The 23,655-nt window shown below is 44.4% G+C and overlaps 1 protein-coding gene across 1 annotated transcript; it reads right to left on the bottom strand.

The window, feature by feature from the left end:
- Nucleotides 1-3,070: 3,070 nt before the first annotated feature.
- LOC108790444 (protein brambleberry-like) lies at nucleotides 3,071-14,065 on the bottom strand. Its single transcript, XM_018560700.1, has 6 exons — nucleotides 13,817-14,065; nucleotides 12,136-12,309; nucleotides 9,853-10,010; nucleotides 7,831-8,029; nucleotides 3,382-3,478; nucleotides 3,071-3,085 (listed from the first exon to the last, which is right to left on the bottom strand). The coding sequence occupies exons 1-6, from the start codon at nucleotides 13,984-13,986 to the stop codon at nucleotides 3,071-3,073; spliced, it is 813 nt and encodes a 270-aa protein (XP_018416202.1). The 5' UTR covers nucleotides 13,987-14,065.
- Nucleotides 14,066-23,655: the final 9,590 nt, after the last annotated feature.

The following is a 23,655-nucleotide window of genomic DNA, read 5'->3' as shown; positions in this document are numbered from 1 at the left end:
CGTATGATGGTGGGGTGTCCACATATTTTTTACATTTAGTAGGTGTAATGGTGAGGTTTTCACAATCTTTTGTTAGTTTACTTGATAGCTAGTGAGGGAGACGTCTGGGTCTGTAATAGACTTACCTCAGGACGCTCGAGTCCGTAGCCTCACACATAGGTTGCGTTGTGCCACTCCCCCCACCCCTACCAGCTGTCAGAATAAAACCGCTGGGTTTTCGATTGCTCAGCATCCTACTATTATTGTGAATGCCAAGCAATCACCCTCTGTGGTACTTCCCTGTACTCACAGTCTTGGACACTGAGATCTCCTAAGAAGGACTGATTTATGGGGAGTTTCTTCTGCCACCTGGAGCTGCTGTCTCTGCCTCTCCAATTGCTCACTGCCAAAACTGATACACTCTGCCTCTGTCACGTCACTATCAAGCTGCTGTCATCATACTCCCAGTCCTTGCTCCAGTGGATGGTCCTCCTCTAATCCCAAGTAGCATACTATACTCTATGGATTGTTCCTTTGTTCCTGTAGTTTTTGGGATATCTCCTACAATCTTGTTGCTGTATGTGCAAGCCTGCACCCCCATGTACCCCCTACCAGTGTCATGTATTAGTGTGCGGACTTCTGTGCATGATCCTAATACCTGATGCCAGAATTGTATGTAGTTGCATTGAACGGTGAAGCTTATGTCGATTGCAAACTATAATCATTTCCACCGTATCCTCAATGGTAGCATACAATTACATGAACATAACACCATAGTAGTATGGATTCTTTACTACAAAATAGCCATCGCTATATTCTAATCTGAATCATGCTCTCTGTCCCTCAGTACTCTCAGTAACTTAGTCCCGAATTTCATGTTCCTGGATCAGGATATACACTGCTATTGTTTCAGTCCACATTGCATGCTTGTAGGCGTGAACCTTGTTTGTTATTAAGATCATGCTTATGTTGTTCTCAGTTATTAACCATTGAATTGCACCGGAAATATCAGTTCTGTACTACGCATGTGCCACTGGGTGTATGAGGTAATATCCCCCCTGGGACGCACCCTACCAATACCCCTATATGTGACGGTGTATGATGTTAAACAATTCCAAACTCTCCTTTGAATTATATGGAGAGTGCATCCAAGGAATTGATCACTGAATAACCGTTTCCAAAAGGACATTCACTATAGGAGACAGATTGCCCCCTTCCACGTAATATACACACCTCCGCGGCTGAGATCCTATATACATACCTGTGGGGTGTTACAGGATCCTACTAATTGCTGCCCATCATTTCCTCCCAATACCAAAGGAAGCCTTCACTCATTGACATGCAATCTCTATTAAGCCCTTTCTGGGGGAAACATACAGAATCAGACAGACAGATTGGGGGAGTTCCAGAGGATGGGAGAGGCAAACATGAAAGGAGATGAGGAAACCAAACAGCTGAGGAGCAGAGAGGCTGGTTTGGTTGATATTTTGAGAGAAGACTGGTGATGTAGCTGATGACTTTCTATGTTGTTAGTATTATACATTCTATTCTTTTGGCCAGTGGAAGGATTGGCAGAGAGAGTTGGAGGCTATATAGCAGGTGGAAAGGTGAACAGGTGTGGCAGCAGCATTCATATTAGACAAAGAAGGGTTAGCCTGGGTGATCTCCCAGCACTTTTTTCCCCCAAGGACTTCAATCAGTGGAAACCGACAATAGCCAAAATCTAAGAGGTTCTAACCCTTCCGAACTCTACCAACAGAATTAGAAAATGTTTTGCTTGGTGTGTAAGATCAATGGTCATACCTAACTATTCAGGTGACAATAGGAATCTCTGCTTTGAGGTGGCAGGAGGCAAAAACTAGACAGATCTACCCTTTAGGGCCCTTTCACACCCTTTCGGCATGCTAAGGCTCACATTACTACGTGTGTGTAACCAAAATGCACAGTTATGAGCATTGGTTCCGGTGAAATTCATTCTAAAAGTCAACCCAACGCACATTCTCAGTGTTACAGCACATTGTGCATTTTCCCTTGAATCCTTCAAGAGAAACTTTATTTCACAATCCAAGTAGCTTGTATTAGAATAATAAACCAGTTTAAATGAGGTAAAATATATACCTGCCTCCCGTATAATAGTCTGTAGTTCTTCTTTTGTCTCCTGCAGCCCCTGAAGCACCTCAAGACTCTGTCGATGTAGATCACGGTGGGTCACAGAGAAGTAAAGTATAACCAATAGCCCAATTGCAATGGAGACCTTGCGAGATATTCCAACCAAGAAGGCGACACTGTCCTGGGAAAACAGAAGAAAGCAGTGGAGTGATGCGCAAATATCTCAGATCCTAGTAAAGCATCTGGTCCTTAAATGTATTCATTAATAAATAAATAAAAAGAAATACAAGAAAAAAAAAAGAAAAACCACAAATGCACTCCACATTAAAGACTACAATTCCTTTAAAAACACACAAGGAGAGGAGAAAACCAGATTCCAAAGCCACATAAACAGTGATTCCTAATACAGCAGTTAAAGGTCGGATGAAGGAATTATTCCTTGAAATTATATGGCTGTAATAGCAGTTATGGAAGTAGCATTGGGAGTAACTACGGACAAACTGTGGACTAAGCAGCAAGTCTGCAGGGACTGTGTTAGAGAGTGGTGAATATTACAGCAAGATCTGGTTTATTTTATTTTTAAACATGCTGGCCTACTTATTCTTGTAACGTTAGTACAAGGTTAGAGTTGGGCTGTAAAGGAAACCTTTCCTAAGAGAAATTTGGAGGCTGCATACCTCTTTCTAGGATGGTACAGCGTCCAAATGCATCCCCTGCACTCCTTACAGCATTAAGGACCGTGATAAATGCAGTGCTTTCAGTGATAGATCACAGATGGCGCAGCACGGTATCAAGTCTGGAAAGCAATGAAGATCACCAGCACTCAACAGAACATTTTTAAACTTCTTGTGTTCAATTATTGCAGAAGTGGGTCACATACAAAACAAACGTTTCGGGGCCACGCAGGGTCCCTTCATCAGGTGACATTGTCACTATGTCACCCTGATGAAGGGACCCTGCGTGGCCCCGAAACATTGGTTTTTCATGTGACGGACTTCTGCAATAAATGCACACAAGAAGTTTAAAAATGTTCTGTTGAGTGCTGGTGATCGTCATTGCTTTCCAGACTTTCTAGGTCGGTGACGCAAAGTATTGAAGCCAGTGGATCTGCACAGCAGCCAGCTAGTATTTTCAGCGGTGGTCATCAATAGCTACCACCAGCTTTCCATCATGAAAAGGTTATTATTTCAGACTGATTACATTTTACTGCCCACGATAGCCACTTATTTTATCTGGTAATCCACAATAAAATGGAATCTGATATGTTAAGAACAAAACAGAAAGGTTCCTCACCGTCTGATCATAACTAGGCTGAGTATTGCCCAACATATAGGAGCAGATCATCCTCTCCGCATAGACATTAGCAGCAACAAGGGTAAACAGGGCCAGTCTGTGGAAGATCATCATATTAGAAACACATACAGCCAGCAACAGAGAAAACCGGAGTTAGACTTACCGGTAACTCTTTTTTCCTGTAGTCTTCCAGGACAGCCTCCAGCTCCAAGAGTGTGTAACTCCTCCTCCAGACAGGATACAAGTCACCCAATTTTAGATAAAAGGCTTGCCTCCACCATAACCCCTCAGTAATCATGAGAACCAGAGGTCTGTACTGGAAAATATAAAGACAACACCACCACAAAACTGTAAAAAATCTTCACATATAATAAAAGGGTGGGAAGTCGACTGTCCTGGAAGACTACTATAAAACATTACCGGTAAGTGTAACTCCCTCAGTCGTCTTCCAGGACAGCCTCCGAGAGGATAAGAAATTACCATACTTAGGGATGGACCACAGCCTGTAATACCTTTCTTCCGAACGCTTTGCTGGATAAAAGATCCAAGCGACAATGCCTTATAAAACTGGGTTCACACCTGGGCGTTCCTAATATGCGTGTATGACACGCATTTTTACAGCGATTTGCGGTCCAATGAAACGCGCATCAAACACGCATTTGCGAGAGCTATCTGGCTGTATCCTAATGGATATGCGCGGAAATGCGCCCCAAAAGAAGCTTCTGTACTTGTTTGGGTGTAGGGTGTTTTTCAGCGCGTTTCGATGCGCTGAAATACGCCAAGGTGGGAACCATGCCCATAGGAAATTATGGGATTTCACTTGCTGAGCGTTTTTCAGCGCTGAAAAACGCCCAGGTGTGAACCCAGCCTTAGTCTTCTATTGCAAGGTGGATAAAATTAGCTATAGCAGAAACCTACTTGGCTATGAAAATGACTCTGCCAGTTTTCCTGAATGCACATTCTACAAGATCTACAGCAGCCTCATGGGCTGAAAGAGCTGGAGCTACGCCTGAACAGATATGTAAGGCTGCTACCTGGTCTAGCTGTGGAACCTTTAGGCCCCGTTCACATTGAGCGATTTATCGTGCGGTAATTCCCGCGATATTGCGGCAATTTACCACGCGATATCGCTCTCCAATGCTTGTCAATGGGGCAAAGGGTCCTGCTGTCGCGGGTCGTGTGTCGCTACAGCAGGACCCTTTTTGGAGCGGATTTAGCCGCGATTCAAGCTTGCTCAATGCAAGCATTTGCGCGATATCGCGCGACAAATCGTGCAAAATGCAAATCGCGCGATTTGCGAATCGCCAAGTGTGAATGGGGACTTAGGCTGGGTTCACTGATCGAAGCGCTGAAAAACGCTCAGCAAGTGAAATCACATAATTTCCTATGGGCATGGTTCCCACCTTGGCGTATATCAGCGCGTCGATACGCGCTGAAAAACGCCCTACGCCCAAACAAGTACAGGAGCTTCTTTTGGGGCGCATTTCCGCACATATCCATTAGGATACAGCCGGATAGCTCTCGTAAACGCGTGTTTGACGCGTGTTTCGTGGACCACAAATCTCTGTAAAAATGCGTGGCCGGAAACGCGTGTCATACGCGCATATTAGGAACGCTCAGGTGTGAACCCAGTCTAAGGCGTTTTCTTTCCTTTTGTATTACCTGAAAACAAGACAAAGCCTGCAAATTCCTGAATGAGCTTGTTGCTTCTAAGTAGGCCAGTAAACAATGTCTAACATCTAGACAGTGAAACAATTTTTCTTTGTCATTAGATGGCTTGTTACTGAAGGTTGGAAGGACAATGTCTTGGGTCCTATGGAAGTTGGATACAATTTTTGGTAAAAACCCTGGATCAGTCCTGAGAAAATGCTTCTATTGTCAAATATCGAGAGAAAAGGTTCCTGAATTGATGAAGCCTAAAGCTAATTCTTCTAGCAGACTTAACTGCTTTCAATAAAGCCATTTTGATTGAAATGGACCACATTTAAATTTCTTTTATAGGTCCAAAAGGTATTTTTTACAACCCCTGTAAAACCAATGGCAAATCCCATTGAGGCAATTCTCTTAATTGCTCTGAAAAATCTAGCAAAAAGTGGCTCGTTTTACAAGCGAAGTCTGTAAGTAGATACTTAGAGCTGCTACTTGCACCTTAAGTGTACTCAAAGCAATTACTTAGTCTGCTCCTCCCTGTAAAAAATCTAATATAGATGGAATGGAATAATCTCTACAGCATTGGCTGTCCTAGACCATGAAAAACTTTTTCCACACCTTTCTGTAAATAGCTCTAGTGACTGGTTTGCAGCTATTAAGTAAGGTTTGAATGACCTTGTTCAAAATCTCTTTAGATTTTAATATGTCCTCTTCAGAAACTATGCGGTTAGTTTCAGGTTCTGAGTTCCTGGGTGCAGGACTGGCCCCTGAGACAGGAGATCCCCTCTGACTGAACCTCCAAGGTGGACACACAAAGACTGCAAGAGGGTGAACCAAGCCCTTTTTGGCCAGAAGGGTGCTATGAGGATCAGACTTGTCTGCTCCAGTTAAAACTTTTGAAGAACCCTTGGAATTAGGTAGATTGGTGGGAACGCATAACAAAGATTGAACTGCCACATGTTGGATAATGCGTCCAGTGGCAAAGCCCCGTCTAAGCCATTGAGGGAAAATAATTTCTTTACATTGGCATTCTTCTCCGATGCGAAGAGATCCACTTCTGGACTCCCCCATTTCTCCACCAGGATTTTGTAAACCTCCTGACGTAGGCTCCATTTGTCCTGCAAAATCCTGTGTCTGCTCAAAAAAAAAAATCAGGTGAATCGCCGAAATGGAGGCCAAATTCTTCTCTCCCAACAAAAATATTTATTTTGCCTATAACTGAAGACAGGCACTTCTGGTTTCCCCCTGTCTGTTGTGTATGGCTACTGCTGCTACATTGTCTGAAAGAACCAGAAGGTGATGTCCTCACAGGACATCGTGGAAATAGAGGAGAGCACTGAGAATCGCTCTTAGGTCTTCCCAGTTGGCCGAAGATTTTTCCTTCTTTGTCCACTGGCCCTGAATAAAAAAACTTTGGATATGAGCCCCCCAGCCCCATAAGCTGGTGTCCGTTGTCAGCGTTATTGAAATGGGAAAAGCCCAAAGCAGACCTTGAGAAATGTCTCCGCGCCTCGACACAGAAGCCGTTTTATCCTGAACATTATTCTCCTGTGAGGATCGATCTTCATAGGATTGACCCAAATCACTGCCCTCTTCCAAACCTGATGGTTTAAGAGATTCCTGGTGAGGCATCAAGGGGACTGGGATTGTAGACACAGAAATTGACTCTGTAGGCTTTTTCATAGTCTAAAAGATATGAATGAATTGTGGAGGCCAGCTCTTCTTTCACGGAGGTCAACAGATTACTACATGCTGTTGCAGATTCCTCCCTAATCAATCCACTAATGCAATTCTGACATAAAGGCTTTGAAGAGGAAACATTCAGCTTAGTCCCACATACTGCACATTTCTTTCTAGGCAAAGTTTTACCCCTGTCCGAGGTTTTAGCCTGAGAAAAAAAACAAAAAAAAAACAAAAACACAAACAATTCAAAGGCCTGCCCACCAGAGTCCACCTATGCAATCCACAGCAAGGACCCACCACCAAAGAGTCCTCAGTGAACATGCAGTAATACAGTCAGTAATAGGCATATGTAAGCGCTGCCTTACCTGAACAGAAGCAGCACCCGATGTGGCTGCATCTACTGGAGCAGTTGGCTGAGAAGTCTCCATGCTGCTGCTGCCTCCACTAGCATGTCTATAGGCTTCCTGAAGACCCATGCTGAAATACAGTGCCGCTGTTGCCTCTCCTCTTCCCCTGTGCCAAAATGAGGCATGGAGCGCAGGCCTCCGGCGCCTGTAAATGATGATTTGCCTACCGGAAGTGACGCCACCCGCCACTCGGTCAAGTGCTGGCCGCACGCCGGAACATTTTTCTGCACAGCCTTCAATCGGCAGTTTTAGCAACCAGCCCCCTCTCCGGTACTGACCCTCACCAGGTACCAAGGAGGAAGAGGAGCAGGACCTCGTCCGTCACTTGAAGCCATAGGAGGGGTATTGGGGCAAAACTCACCAAGTCTAGTTTTCTAAAATATGTAAGCTCCTGGATGACATCTTTCCTCCAGACCAAGGAAACACAATTACTGAGGGGTTATGCTGGAGGCAAACCTTTATTCTAAAATTGGGTGACATGTCTGGAGGAGGAGGAGGAGTTACACACTCTCGGAGGCTGTCCTGAAAGACTACTGGGGGAAATATATTTAAATGGTGATTTCCCATGGAATGGACTGGTGGAGTGGAAGGAGAACAGTGTGCAAAGTTCACTCAACTATATTACCCATTTCACCACTGAGAGACACTTTTTTCTCCCTTTCTCCTCTGCTATTAAATAAAGAAAATACAGTCTTGGATGTGGACATACCTAGCACCGGAAGTCCTCTGAGTGGAGGTCAGCAAGTAGGCAGCAGCACAGCCCACCAGGTTGTACAGAAAGGAGTAGAGTGTGTTGGATTCCCCTACAACAAACTGGTGCAGGTAAGTGATGCGGTTAAAGATTTCGGAGAACAACACGCGCTGCTCGGTGGCAGACTGCTGCATTTCCTCAAAAGCTTGCCTCACCCCTGAGGGACAAAGAAGAAATTTTACAGTGGGCAAAAACACCAAATACATTGCATAAAAAAGCCCTACAGTCAGGGACTATCACTCCAAGAAAAAAAAAATCTAATTTGTTATCAAAGTAGGAAGTCTCCCATACTCCTCTACGACTCACAGGATCAATTTGAGGCCGAATAGGTTTTGACTTGTATGTGCAGGCAGGGCCGGTGCTAGACTATTTTGCACCCTAGGCAAGACCAGCTACCTGCACCCCCAGCCTGCCTCCCTGCCTCCCAATCCCCCCCGTACGGCTCCACACTCCTAGCGTTTGCAGGTGACAGATGGATGTAAGCAGCTGGGAGCAATAGCCAGACTGTTACTGGCTATTTTAATTTGAAAAAGACTATATCAGACTGCCTATTGAAACCCCACCCACTGAGCAGAGGCGCAGACAAATCTGAATCTCAGTTCTGCTCCTCTGCGCAGTGGGCAGGCGCAATAGCCAGCCTGCTAATGGCTTTGCAATTTGAAATAGACAGCGGGAGTGCCATGGGGGAGGAGGGGTGTGTAGTCAAGGCTGCGCCCTAGGCAGTAGTGTGCCCTAGTCGGCTGCCTAGTTTGCCTAGTGGCAGCACCGGCCCTAAGCACAGAGAAGTGCTTTTAAGGAGCTGATCAGAGTCAGGGGTCATGTATAAACTGTAATGTCTCTCTCCATGGGTAGTAATGGCAGTTCATACATTTTTATGATATGCAAAGTTATAGTGCAGCTGTTTGTAACAGCCATGAGACACCTCTGACAAGGGATGGGACTTAGCCCTGGTTCACAATGAGCGTATTGTCGCAGCGGATTCAACCTGACCAAAAGCTTCACCAATAAAATCCCATTCATTCATATGGCCCCTCTGTGTTTTGTCGCAATAAGCAAAATGCCGGTCACCGGAAAAAGTACATTAGCTTGTTTTGGAACCATATACTCAATAGGAAATGCTTAAAAACAAGCATTACAATAAGTTTTGCGTGTTTTTATGCGCGTTCTGTCCAATGACTTCAATGCATCACAATCTGCTTCTAAAAATGCGCATAATATATGCATGTATACGTGCGTAAAACCACGCAACACATTTTTACATGCGAAACCGCTAACGCTTAGATGTGAATCCGGCCTTAGTGGTAACAATTCTGCAGGCATTATGTTTTTGTGAGCTGAACTTAGCCGTTCAAGAGCCTTGCAGCGAAACAGTTTACAACAGGGCAGATTGCTGTCAATCGCAATTCAGTTATGCTAAATTTTCATGCAGAACTGTTTGATTAATAAGCAATGTCATTTAGCTATCCAGACAATAATGGTTAAATGAATTGCTTGAGTGTCTGTTGATTGGACACATCTGTATGTATATACAGTATTGAGGACAGTTAAGGTTTAAGACAAATTGCTCATCACTTTTCACTTTCAAACTTGGAGCCTTCCCTGGGTTTCTAAAAGTCTGTGCCAGCTCCATTCCCCTCCATTTCATGGTTTGTGGGACTGGTCACATCACTGATAACAAGTAGCAATATTGTGATCAGTCGATATACAGTCGGCAGATTGTAATTGCGATTCCCGACAGTTCTGCTGATACACACCATTTATGGAGTCCTCTGGGTTACACCGTTTCTATATTTGCAGAGTGTTCGGATGGCCCTTGCCAACTGATCTTCGGAGGATTGCAAACAAGTAGACACAATGGAGAGGCTCTCAATGTAGCTATACGAACATACCCCAAGGCTCATGAGGACCATTATCTCCCTCCATCTCCTGCTGAAACCCCATTGTTTTGTATGCAAGTGCATTTTATACTCAGCGACTTACCAGTGGAAGATTCTTGCAGTGTTTGCTTCAGAAGGTGTCCGTTGCGCAAGATTTCCTCCTGAGTCTCTAGGGTTGCACTTTGTGCCTGCATCATTTCTTCAGCCATTACATTTGTAGCTTCCAGCTGGCGAGCTACACTGTCGGAGTTGACGGTCAGCCTACAGTGAGAGAATATGCCCATATAGTAGAGAGAAATATACTATTTACACCATCACATTGTTACACAGATGTTATTTCACTACTCCTTTGGTGACAGAAATGCCAGTAATTGCAAACATTTTGGGACAGAGAAGAAACCCAATTCTTTTCTTGTCCATTGAGGTACACAGGAATTCAGAAGATGTTAGGTTATGCTGTCACCTACAGAAGAATTGGACACTGGCAAACAAAACAAAAACAAAATAATGTAGGCCAGCCCTGGATTACAGTTTCTCTACGGAGCATGCCCCAGTTTTTGGACTAATGTCCTAAGAGGATGGAAGTCTTTTTTCTTTTCTTTTTTGTGGGTCTAGGTTCTAAGCAGCCTGCTGTGCATCTCTATAGATCAGGTAATTCCTGGTGTGATCACTCAGCCTCTCCATTAGGCAGCTGGTAAGGTTTCTTCTGCCCATATCTGGGGTGTTTCTCTTGTTGGAGAATCTTTATTTGTGGCCAGGGTTGTTTTCGGATCTTCCGAAACAGGTGGTTCCTTCTACCACGGTGGATCCCACCTCAGACAGGTTTTCTGATTCTGACTCCATTGGAACAACATTTAGGTGCTGCTGTGCCTTCACCACCAAGAAGGAATAGGAGGCTTTTCTGTGTCAGGAGAGGTAGCTTCAATCCTGCGCTGGATAATAGCCTAATACTCAGTCTAACTTGTACTGATCCCTGCAATGGTTTAGCTCAACTGGTAGCCTCTGGATCTGGAAGTCAAGGTTACACATCTAGGTGCACCTCAGAATCTGTGTGGCAGGCGAAGGTCATCAGTGGAGGGCCCATGTCTCCCCAGATTGTTGGCAGGAGGAACACACTATTTTCCTGCTTGCAAGTATCTCCTTCATCCTCAGCTCTTGTTGATACCATCTCACTAGCCTGGAACCAAGGTCTGACTTCTATCTCCTGCCTACCTTTTCAGGCATGCCTCCTATGCACCCTCCCTCTTCAGACATGTTAACTTTGTGGAATTGAATTCCCTAGATCTCTGGTGGACTCACGAGTCACTTCACACCTGAAGGCTGTTGTGTTCCAGCTGGTTCATGGTAAAGTCCATAATAGAAGTCACCAGCACTCGATTATATGTGCAAGAAGTAAAGCACTTTTTATTAAATCGTCACATGCGTCAAACAGCCAACTTTTCGGGGCCACGCAGGGTCCCTTCTTCTGGGCTGTTTGACGCATGTGACGATTTAATAAAAAGTGCTTTACTTCTTGCACATATAATCGAGTGCTGGTGACTTCTATTATGGACTGTATCTGACACGGTGCCATCTGTGTTGTCACTTCAAGCACCAACCTCTCATCCAAGGTCTGTACGCTGTATGGAGTGCAGGTGATTTCGGATTATAGGTTCATGGTAAAACTCGCAAGGTTAGATGTCTGCCCTCGGGACAATTTTGTTTGCCAGTGTCCAATGTTTCAGTAGAACACCATACAACCTGACAGTAACTGAATTCCTGCATCTCTTGATGGACCCCAGGAACAGATAGCAGTCCTCTCAAACACCACATTCTCCTCCATGGACTTTAAGTTTGGTTAATCTGGGCTTGTCTATCGATACAGCTGTCTTATGCTTCTGCCTGAGAGCAACCGAGTCATGCCTGTACACCTGACTATCCTCTTAAACTTAGAGGTAACTTTACTTTTAATGTTGTTAAAATAAACCTATTGGCTCACCTTATCTTCTACCTCAAGTGCCCAGTGCTTCCCAAACCATACTGTCTTAGTAGCCGATAGAGAGTGGTGGAAGACATCAGTTATTGATCAGGACACTTTGTGGTTGGTAATTGCCTAATAAAGTGTTGGGTTTCTGGCGATTCCTGGGCACTTCAAAAGGTAACAGAGTGAGCAGACTCCTGGGGGTGTCTACTTTTTGGACGTACAGCCACCTTGTAAAGTTAGGGGAGCGCACAGGTTTTCACAATGGCCCCAAGTTAGACTTTTGGCCATCAATTAGTCTTTCCTGGAGAGCAATCTAGTTCTAACCCTTTCAATAAATATGATTGATAGGGCTTCACAGGTATGTTTGTATCCTGTAGAATGACTTGGCCCAAACATAACGGAACACAGTGCTTGGTCACATACCTGAGAATTATGTCCTGGGCCCTCTCCTGCCACAGCTCATTCTGGAGGTAGTAACAAATACTGTGAGCATGGGTAAAGAACTCTGTATATGTGTTAAATGCCACCGAATCCATCCCACGTGTACACTCGCGGACAGTGCTGTGTTCTGTGCAGGCTGGGTAGTGTCTTCCCGATCTGAAAGAATTAAGGATTATATGCCTTGTAAAAGCAGACTACATAAGGACAGATCAGATATCTTTACTAGAATAGTAGTTTTAAGATTCTTTCTGTAAAACTCGATATTGAGGGAAGAGAAACGAGACTGATTTGGCTGAAGCCAGAATAGTGAAACACGTTAGAGCTTGAGCACGTGTCGGGAGGAACCAATAGTATGTATTTGCTCCATAAAGATTTTTATCTTCAGTAAAGACCCTTGGAGTGCGGTTGTTTCTGGATTAGGTTGCTATAGGCCAGGGATAGCCAAACTCCGGGCCTCCAGCTGTGGTGGAACTACAAATCCCATGAGGCATTGCAAGATTCTCACAGCCACGACTCCCGGACAGAGATGCATCATGGGATTTGTAGTTTCACCACAGCTGGCGGGCCGGAGTTTGGCTACCCCTGCTATAGGCTGTGGCACGCTTGTTTGGGATGCAATCACAGTGCAAGCCGGTTCTGGAACTTAAATGGTGTTAGCTGCGGGTTACCTAAAGAACCAAATCCAGTTGCGATGTGAAGCATGCTGCAAGTCTCAAAGTAAACAAAGGAATGTCTTAATTTTCCCTGACGAAGTCAAATCCGCCTTCATTATGCAAGGCTTACATGCCAAACCGATCCCCTCCAGCGCAGTCCCCCTCCTCTCCGCACTTCCATCTTCGGCTTGGACTTATTCCGGGTTCTGATTGTTCGACCGCTTGACTGGCCGAGCCCGCAGGGGCACCCCTAGCCTTTTTTCCACCTGAGGCGGTGGGGAGGGGGGTTAGGGGCTTTGGGACGCCGGCCAGAGTGTCCAGCTCACCTCCTGGCAACCAGTGATGTAATTTGTTGCCAGGAGCTGAGCGGAACATCAGCTAAATCGTGCCAGGTTTCTAAGGGCTGGGTGGGTAGAAATATATGGCCTTTACACATATCCCCACCCGGCTCTTTGCAACCTGGGATGCTCTGGCCAAAAAGAGGGAGGCAGGCACACTGCAAACCTCAGGCCGCCTCGCTATAGGGACAGCCCTATGGGTCCCGATAACCCCTGCGCATGCACACAGGAGTTAACTAATCTCAGCATGTCGGGTCTGTGTGCTGAGCTGCGCATGCGCAGCTCAGCGTACACAACAAAAATTGCTGACAGCTAGGAAGAAGATTTTTTGGCAGAAGAGATTTGTATAGTCTCTTCTGATGCATATAGTCTAGCAATTAGCACTTCAACTTTAATAAGCATTCCATCCTTGCAGTGGGGCCCCCTGGGGTTTTTAATCCCAGAGTTCAGCTTTAAAACCTTGTTTCTTTACATTGTGTGCAGTTTTTAGCGTACAATTTTGATCTTCTGCAGTAATGAGTGGTACCCAGATGGGATTTAACCTGCCTTGCCAGGCAGATGCAATGGGAAACTTTTGTATTCATGAAAAAAAAGGTAATTTTTAGTTATGATTTGGGAATGAAAGGTCTGTGAATTGCAACAACAGGTCCACTTTAATGTACATGTCCGAACCTTTCTAGATGGCAGTGTGTGAATGCCAGAGCTATACGACTCTGCTCCTCTTCATTCAGCTGCTTGCAGCCAACATCCACCCTCTGCAGGGCTCCACGCCAGCAATCTCCATAGCGGGGGTGCTGGGCAAAGTTCTGAAGAGTCAGCAGCTGGGTCTTCCCCTTTTCCATGATACTGGTATCTGGGTCACTCCTAACGCTCCACAGAATGAAGGATGACACTAGAAGGATGCATATGTGACTTACATGAGCCATTGCTTCTCAGTTTTCATGAACCACCACCTGGAACAACGAACGAAAAAAAAACCCAAAACAAATGTGTTAAGAAAAAGCTTGGCATGCAAATACATTGTACGACTTGGCTGCCTATATGGAAAACAATCTGATATTTTGTCTATTTTACAATAGCTTTGGTAAACTCGAGTTATGGCAAAACAACTAACTACAACCTGTTAACATTATCATTTGATGTCTTTGATGGAAGCTTATACGCAGTGCAAGTCCCGTCACCCTTCTAGAGTAAATGTCTGTTCGAGACATAACTGTGTGTTTAGAAGACCCCTAACAAAAATATTAAAGTCCAACACCAGGATACACTATTTTTTTTTTTCCCTCCTGGTGTATAAAAAAAAAAATCCAGAAACATCTCCCACAGCACCTACCCCCTGAGGGGGCAACGTGGTGCTCTTCTGGTGCAATCACCTCGGCAGTGCAAATCTAGGATCTTTGTACTGCCAGACCTATCACGACAGAAGTGTGTTGCACCTTTCTCCAGCTTTTCTTCCAAACTTAGTGTTACCTTTTTGTGTCCATTGAGAATCAATCCTACCTGCCTTTGTGCACACAAGTAGGAATGGGCAAAATTACAGCAGAGAAAGTAATGCTTTAGAAATTCAGATAATCTCTTCTTTTAGACAGGCATAGGAAGAACCAAGCAGCTTCACCTAGAATCATCTCTACATGGGATAATTCAGATGATCCAACACACATTCAAGTCTTCAGGGCTTTCCCACTGGAAGAAATCTCTGCACAGTCTACAAGGGCAATGGTGTCATCATGGGCTGGGCATGTTACACCATGATTTTGGAAGGTGTGATCTGTAATGCTGCTAGTCGAAGGTCCCCGAACACCATCATCTGCCATTATAAGCTTGATGTGTCTTATGGCCCTTCTCAGACTCTTAGAACTTTAGTTCTCTACGAATCTATAGACAAATAATGTTGGTGTATTCTCCTTTTATGCCATTTCTTCTGCTAGCTACATTAAATGGTAGGCTGACATGATAAGCACCTGGAAAAAGGAAAAGAATTTGGATATACTTACTGAAATTTTAGTTTCCTGGTGGTTTCCCTCCCTAGTATTTTGTTGCAAGGACCAGGAATACTGTGGAGGATCTCTAGATTTAGGAGGAGGTTGTCCTGAGGGCAGAGCGATAGACCCATAGCCAGGAAAGAAAAACTACATTAAGTATCATTACAACAATGCAGTGCTATGGGACAAGCCTGCAAAAGAATAAAGTTCCTGAATCACCAAATCAACTTGTATGCAATTCTTTTAAATTGATGGTCTCGTAAACATTATGTTTATATTAGAGAAACATGGTTCTGGTTTCTTGCCGGGGGGTTTTAACAAAGCGAGCCATTTGGGTTTATGAATGAAAATGCGTGACTTCGCAAATGAAAATGACATCAAGTATAAATGGCAGGTAAAAGTCATATTACTAAGAGTTAAAAAATTGGTACACATGTGGCCTGCATAAGTCTACAGTCTCTCCCAAAATGTAGAAAGGAGACCACATATCTCTAGTTAATACTCTTAGGGCCTATTCACATTATGCATTGCAATACAGTGCTCATTTTACCACAACGCAGTTCTGTTGGTTGCATTGTTGGGCCATATTTTTTCAGAGGCACCCTAACGCACCTGCATTGCGAACCCCAACACACAAATGTTAAACATCTGTGCATTTTGGGGTATCATTTAATAAAAGTGCAGATCCATTACTATATGCTTTGTGGTGCTTGGGCAGCTCATTCAATATTAATGGGCTACCTTATTGCAATGCAAGTCAACAAGTGAATTGTCACACAATACCACAACTTTAATGGTTACCCGTAGACAAGTGTATGACAAACATGAAAAATTCTTAAAGCATTAATAGTTAGCAATTTTTTGGCAATTCTTAGGGGCTCATTTATAACAGAGAGCGCTTATTGCTATACCTTTTCTGCTATACTTTGCAGGGCCAAGCATGCAAACGGTGCACTGCATTTTCTCATCCATTCATAGCCATCTTTAGTTCACAGCAGAGAGGGCTCCATGAAAGGAGAGCCTGACAAGTGCCCTCATGGCCTTTTTTTGCTCACTCTCAAATTTACCCTAATTGTATTCCACCAGATTCAGACTCCCAAAGACAACGCATTGCTGTACTTAATAAATGTGCAAACCGTTTAAGGTTTTCTTCAGTATGGCCACATTAGAACCATGCCAAAGCTTTTTTTAAATTGGCACCTAATATGCATTTACAGAGACATACATACATAACATTTTTTACATTGCTTTCTAATACTTTCCCTTGTAAATATCAACTGGCAAGACCAAAGCACAGACATTTCTGAGTACATATACCTAAACTTGGAAGCAAGAGAAGGATATGAACAACAAACAGGCATAACAGGTATTTTACCATACTTCAACTTATGTAATATTTTAAGGCTGCGTAGCTTTTCAACATGTTATGCATTCTATAACTCCTAATAATTACAAGCTTGATTGTGTACCTACAAACTACCTGATGTCTATTACTCTGCAGCAACCAGATCAAATCCTAGGGTACAAACTCTTATAACATCTAGGTGTGTCCTCTGCTCTCAAGGATCAAGACAAAACCCTGACCCGGCCATCTGTAGACACGATGTTGGATTGGGGTACCTAGAACACAGCAGAGAAAGTGACAGTGAAGGCTAACCTACAATAAAACATTATTAGACATGACACAACATTTATAGCATTGCACATTTAAATTTGTGTATGACACATAGTTAAATAGTATTTGAGGTTGAATAAAGACATAAGTCCATCAAGTCCAACCTATTGCATGTATGTATATGGTTCTGCGGGTGTGTGCGTGTGTATGAGTCCCTGTGTGATCTTGTTCTTAAGAGTACCTGTACCCCTGTATATTACGGTCCCTAAGGAAATCGTCCAAAAGCTTTTTGAATGATTCCACACTCTTAGCTGAAATCACTGCATGTGGCAGCGAGTTCCAGACCCTAACCGCTCTAACTGAGATAAACCCCCTTCGTCCCCTTGTGCTGACATTTTTTCTCCCTCAATTTTAGATGGTGGCCTCTAGTCTTTGTTGTGGAGTTAATCGTAAAGAGTTTGTTGCCAATGTTGCTATCAGCATTGAACATTTTGTACATGAAAATCATGTCCCCCCTTAATCTCCTTACTTCCAACGTGAACATATTTAAATTTAGTAGCCTTGTCTCATAGCTTTGGTCCTCCATCCCCTTAATGAGTTTGGTTGCCCTCCGCTGGACTCTTTCAAGCTCAAGGACATCCTTTCTGTGGACTGGTGACCAAAACTGGACCGCATACTCCAGATGAGGCCAAACCAGTGATCTGTAAAGTGGCACAATTATAAAGTTGTCTCTGCATTACATTCCCTTCTTAATATAGGACAGGACTCTACTTGTTTTGTTTACAAACACAAAACATGCTTTTAACCACCTGCTGTCTGGCCGCTGTAATTAAACGGCTGGACAGCGCCTTCTTGAATGCGGGTGGGCGTTTTTAAACATCCCATCCAGCCCCGCTCATGCCCGCCGCATAGCGTTCCATGTGTTTCTTGCTCCTGACCTCTTTATTCCATATGTTACCTACTCCTGACCCCTGCACTTTGTATGTTATATACTCCTGCTCTCTGCTCCATGCACTCTTGATCCCTGTGTTCTGCGTTACACACGCCTGAGCCCTGCACTCTGTGCGTCACACAATCTTAACATTCATTCACATTCATAGTAGAGTAGGCTCAGAGTTTATTTAACCATGCATCTTCAGACGCTCCCACTGTTAGCGCAATTTGACTGCACGCATTATTTTACTCCTTACAGTGCCCAGGGCACTTTATCCTTATATCTTCCCTGTCTTCTTCCTCTTCCAGAAGTCTGTGAACACTTGTTTCAGGGCATGCTAAAAAGGGGGTATGATTTTGTGGGTGTGGCTACATATGGGGGTGTGGTTTCATGAATGTGGTTACAAGTAGGCATGCTCAGTAGGGTGTCCCTGGAATTCATTTTAAAAATCTGGTAACCTTATTCTAACAATTATTCCTCTCTATCAATTATTTTCATGCTGTAGCTGTAGGTGGTCTTCTGTGATATACTCACCTGTCCTTCGGTCTGTGTTCGGCGCAGGGAAGCGACTCACTCCTGCGCCATCATCTGGCTCCTCCCACCTCCACGGTTTAAGCCGCGAATATTCAATTGCCCGGCGTTCGAGCAAGGAGGAACACTCCAGGAAAGTCTCACTGCTCCCCCTCACTGAACCTGTCTCCTCCCAGAGACATTACTGACAGGCAGCACTGCTTAATGAGCCACTATGTATTGCTGGGACTTGTAGTCCTGCATAGCTGGTGGTATTCTGCATTGCTTTATAATCATTATACAGCAATGCAGAATAGCACCAACTATGCAGGACTACAAGTCCCAGCAATACATTATACCATTAAGTTGGCATGCACCAGTGACAACACTGGGTTTTTTCACACGTACTTGTGAAAATGCTCCGATACGAAGCACAGGCAAAATTAACAGGGTTGCAGCGGTCGCATTTGCAACCGGGCCCTGGTGTTCGGCCATTTGGGGGGAGCCCAGAGAGAAAGAAGAGGGCCCACCACACGCAGCTGCCTCATGCTGCCCGCGGTGTTTTTGACACTTGCGGATCGCAGTTCAGACAGAGGGATGGGGAAGAATCTGTAGCCACGCCCCCTCCCACCCCAGAACTCAGTGTGCTGGCCGCGATCCATTGTGTTCCAGCACCAAACCGGGCTGGAACACACTGGGGCTGGTGTGAACTAGCTCTGGAAGTCATAACATACATAATTATTATTTAATAGAAAGAAAAAAAAAGGGTATCAAAATCATGTTTTTTTAGGGGGGGAGGGGGGGCTTTAATGGTTTCTTGCACTGGGGCCCTGAGGTTTCTAGTTACGCTTCTGGCCAGAGACCAAGCTCCCTGGGAGGATTACACAAACAGACTGCTGCAGCTGAAGGACTTACCATACAGCTGAACTGCAAGCAAGTATAACAACCATACCTCTGCAACTGTTCATATGCCACGCTGTCAACCATATCTCTGCATGTGACTGTTTGCAAAGCTGTCTCCCATAGCAACCATATTCCTGCCTGTTTGCAAAGCTGTCTCCCATAGCAACCATATCTCTGCATGTGACTGTTTGCAAAGCTGTCTCTAATAGCAACCATATCTCTGCATGTGACTGTTTGCAAAGCTGTCTCCCATAGCAACCATATTTCTGCCTGTTTGCAAAGCTGTCTCCAATAGCAACCATATCTCTGCATGTGACTGTTCGCAAAGCTGTCTCCAATAGCAACCATATCTCTGCATTTGTCTGTTTGCCAAGCTGTCTACAATAGCAATGTACTGCTGCATCTGGTTGCCAAGCTGTCTCCTATAGCAACCCTAGTAACTCCGGCTGCTTCCTTTACAACCTGTGACATAGACTTATGTTTTTCCTTTTTCTGGAAGTAAAGTAACGTATATACATATATACACTATATTGCCCAAAGTATTGGGACGCCCCTCCAAATCATTGGATTCAGGTGTTCTATGACATTTCCTTGCTACTAAATATTCCACGGTCACCTGTTACTGGTATTATAACAAAGTGGAAACAACAGCAACTCAGCCACGAAGTGGTAGGCCACGTAAAATGACAGAGCGGGGTCATCGCATGCTGAAGCGCGCAGAAGTCGCCAACTGTCCGCAGAGTCAATAGCTACAGACCTCCAAACTTCATGTGGCCTTCAGATTGGCACAACAACAGTGCGTAGAGAGCTTCATGGAATGGGTTTCCATGGCCGAGCAGCTGCACCCAAGCCTTACATCACCAAGTGCAATGCAAAGCGCGGGATGTCGTGGTGTAAAGCACGCCGCCACTGGACTCTAGAGAAGTGGAGACGTGTTCTCTGGAGTGACCAATCACGCTTCTCTGTCTGGCAATCCGATGGACGTGTCTGGGTTTGGCGGTTGCCAGGAGAACGGTACTTGCCTGACTGCATTGTGCCAAGTGTAAAGTTTGGTGGAGGGGGGATTATGGTGTGGGGTTGTTTTTCAGGGGTTGGGCTTGGCCCCTTAGTTCCAGTGAAGGGAACTCTTAAGGCATCAGCATACCAAGACATTTTGGACAATTTCATGCTCCCAACTTTGTGGGAGGAGTTTGGGGATGGCCCCTTCCTGTTCCAACATGACTGCGCACCAGTGCACAAAGCAAGGTCCATAAAGACATGGATGGGGGAGTTTGGGGTGGAGGAACATGACTGGCCTGCACAGAGTCCTGACCTCAACCCGATAGAACACCTTTGGGATGAATTAGAGCGGAGACTGCGAGCCCGGCCTTCTCATCCAACATCAGTACCTGACCTCACAAATGGTCCAACATTCCCATAGACACACTCCTAAACCTTGTGGACGCCTTCCCAGAAGAGCTGAAGCTGTTGTAGGGGCAAAGGGCGGAGCCAACTCAATATTGAACCCTACGCACTAAGACTGGGATGCCATTAAAGTTCATGTGCGTGTAAAGGCCGGCGTCCCAATAATTTTGGCAGTATATCCTTTTTCTCCTTTTACTTGTGCTAGTACCGTATTGCTAACTGTGTATGCATATGTGACCCCCATGTTCCATAAATAAAAGGGAACTGTGCGGTAACACTTGTCTGTAGCTGTGACCCATACTAAATACCATACCATCTGGCACAGGGCTGAAAGTTGTAGAGGGAGCCTGAAAGCAACCCTTTTGCACAGGGCTCCAGGCTGATTTTGGTTATGCTAGCTGCGGAGACTGTTTTATCTCTTCACCAGGGGGACTTTCTGACTTCAGTGGACATAAAATATGCCTACATACACATACCCATCTTTCCAGTGATTCAATGTTCTCTGGTTCTCTTAGATCAGCCTTTCTCAAGTAGGGTGCCACACTGGTGTACCTCCTGGCCTCAGGTGTGCCTCAAAGGTTTATGGTAGTGGGATTGTGATGTGAAGGGGGCTCTTGATGTAATAGGGGAACTCTGATGTGAAAGGGGGGGGGCTATGAAAGTGGGGCTTCTGATGTGAAGGGGGGCTACTGATAGACATGTAAGATTTGTGTTGTTTTAAATTAACAGCATTTCAGAATATTTGGACATTCGGATGCATCCGAATTACCAAATGAAATAACGAATCTGAACATATCCAAAAACTAGGATGCATCTGAAATGTTTTCCGAATGTAATTCGGAATTCACTTGTGTTGTTAAACATCATTTTTGTTTTGTTTAAAACAGCGTGGAGTCCCCTCCCCCAATTAATAACAGATCCTTTAGGCCCACGAGTCTTTGGGTTGATGATAACCTCCTTTGAGGCAGTTTTATACTAGGAATCTGCAACGCGACTTGTGTCACCAAGGACCAGACTGTGCCTGTCTTGGTGGCTTCAGGATATGGCTCTGAAAGGTGAAAAAATGTTTCTTCCTGTGTTGTAGAAAGTTCTAAAGAATGATATGCCAGCCTCTGAGGGGAGAGAGGGAGGGAGAGAGAGAATGTGTTCACATTTGGTAGAATAACGGCTATTGTTAAGTATAAAATTAACCATTAAATAGTCCTTATCGGTTATTTCTCATTTCTTCATCCTCTTCTTCCCTTACTTTTGTATTAAATTAACCCTTAAATAGTCCTTATCGGTTATTTCTCCATCCTCTTCTTCCCTTTTTTTCTGTTTTCACGTAAACGCTTCATTTTAGTCCATAGGGTTCTCTTTTGTTGAGCTGCATTCAAAAGTACCAACTATTTAAAGAAAGTCAAAATTTCATATGAAAATAACTTTCCCATGTTTTGTAACAGAAACATAGTTTTAGAGAACCATAAAATAAATTGTCCATTTATAACAGTCACTATCATAGCGCGGTGCCAGGGCTGTTCTTACAATCAGATAAGGTGGGACTCTTGTCACAGGATATTTTCAGGTGACATTGTCATCTTGCCTTCTGTCCTGCTTGTGCTTCCCACTGCTGTGAATTCTGGAAACCTGTACTGAGGTAATATGAAGGCTGCTGTTGCTGGCCTTCAAAAAAACATTCCTTGTTATCATGCCGGTCCATTGACTTCAGTTTCTTCTGAGACAGTGACCTATAGAAAGTCAGTAGGAGATCTTGACTTCATTCAAGCTTCCTTGATTGACATACCTGTTCCAGGTCTGTCTCAGAAAGTATTGAAGCCATTTTTAGGAGGTCAGCAATGTCAGCCCCTGTATTTGTCATTCATTCCGGGAAACCTGTACTTTGAGGAACATGATGCTGTCATTGCTGCAGGAAATGCTCATTACCTGGCTGTCTCTGACTTCACTACTTCCTTAAACACAGATCTGGAGCAACCATGCAGAGTAGAAAGTTTAAGACAAATGAAAACTCCCAATATCCATACTTCAGGGGCCCCTGAAAGCAGTTGGATCACAGTGATAGCCAGGCATCTATATTTCCTAAAGGAGATATTGTTAAGAGCAGCCTTTATATGCGTTCAGCACAGGTTCTTTCTCCATAGTTCTGCTACGTTGCTTAGAAAGTGAGGGTGAGCGCTGAGAAGCAGAGCAAGTACTGCTCATATGGCCAAATAACATAAAAATCCTCCAGCACCCTGCAAGCTCTGGGGGTCTTCACACTCTGCATGTTATATATGAAACAAACTAAGGGGAGAGCCATAAAGACAGCCTGCGTCACCTCACAGCTGCCAATGAGATGCAAACCTTTAGTTGGAGACGACAGAATGAATCTTCATAGATGCTAGAGACCAGTACAGAGATGTTTCTTTTTTCATATACTGAGAGGTAGGTTTCTATATAAATTCAGCATATCAAGAAACACTGGCAAGCCTTAGCTAGTCACACATTTGCTGCCAACATCGTGCCGTTGAATGTTAATTACATTTTTTAGTCAATTGGAGGTGAGCCGGTGCTGATCAAAGTGCTGTGAAAACAGAGGTTCAGCACCATGGACAGTGCGCCTCTAAAGGGAATAATTGTATTTTCATTGTAAAGCAAAGCAATTCCTATTTTAGCATCAGCAGTACAGTAATACCTTGGTTTACGAGCATAATTTGTTCCGGAAGCATGCTTGTAATCCAAAGCGCTTGTATATCAAAGCGAATTTCCCCATAGGAAATAATGGAAATTCAGATGATTCGTTCCACAACCCAAAAATATTCATATAAAAATTATTATAATACTGTACAAAATATGAAGAAAAATGAACCAATTACAGGTACCTTTGTGGCTAGTGTGAGGAGGACAAGAGAGAGGAGGCTTATTGTGTAGGACGACTTTCACTATCACTAACGGAATCACTGCTATCTCTTGGCTCAATGGAATCTTTTTCACTTCGTGAAACCTTAAAAGGAGAACTATGGGGTTAAGGCTTTTCCCCATAGTTCTCCTTAGGGTAACGGGAGCACACAAACTAGCGTCCTCCCGTCACCCTAAGCTCAGTATACCGCGAGCTGCAGTTCGCGGTATACTGAGACGCCGCAGCTGAAGCGGATCCCGACCATTATGTCTGGATCCGCCCAGCTGC

Source organism: Nanorana parkeri, unplaced genomic scaffold (genome assembly GCF_000935625.1).
Source record: "Nanorana parkeri isolate BGI_ZX_2015 unplaced genomic scaffold, ASM93562v1 scaffold475, whole genome shotgun sequence".
NCBI lineage: Eukaryota > Metazoa > Chordata > Amphibia > Anura > Dicroglossidae > Nanorana > Nanorana parkeri.
The sequence above is the reverse complement of the archived record's forward strand: the minus strand, read 5'-3'. Positions and strand labels throughout refer to the sequence as shown.

Bases quoted from the DNA above. Each gene is read 5' to 3' on its own strand.
- LOC108790444 (XM_018560700.1), bottom strand. From the start codon at position 13,986: ATGGAAAAGGGGAAGACCCAGCTGCTGACTCTTCAGAACTTTGCCCAG. The intron at 12,310-13,816 runs GTTCGGACATGT...TAATTCTTTCAG, and splicing joins ACACACTGCCATCTAGAAAG to ATCGGGAAGACACTACCCAG. The intron at 3,479-7,830 runs GTATGTCCACAT...GATCTTCCACAG, and splicing joins CAGAGGACTTCCGGTGCTAG to ACTGGCCCTGTTTACCCTTG.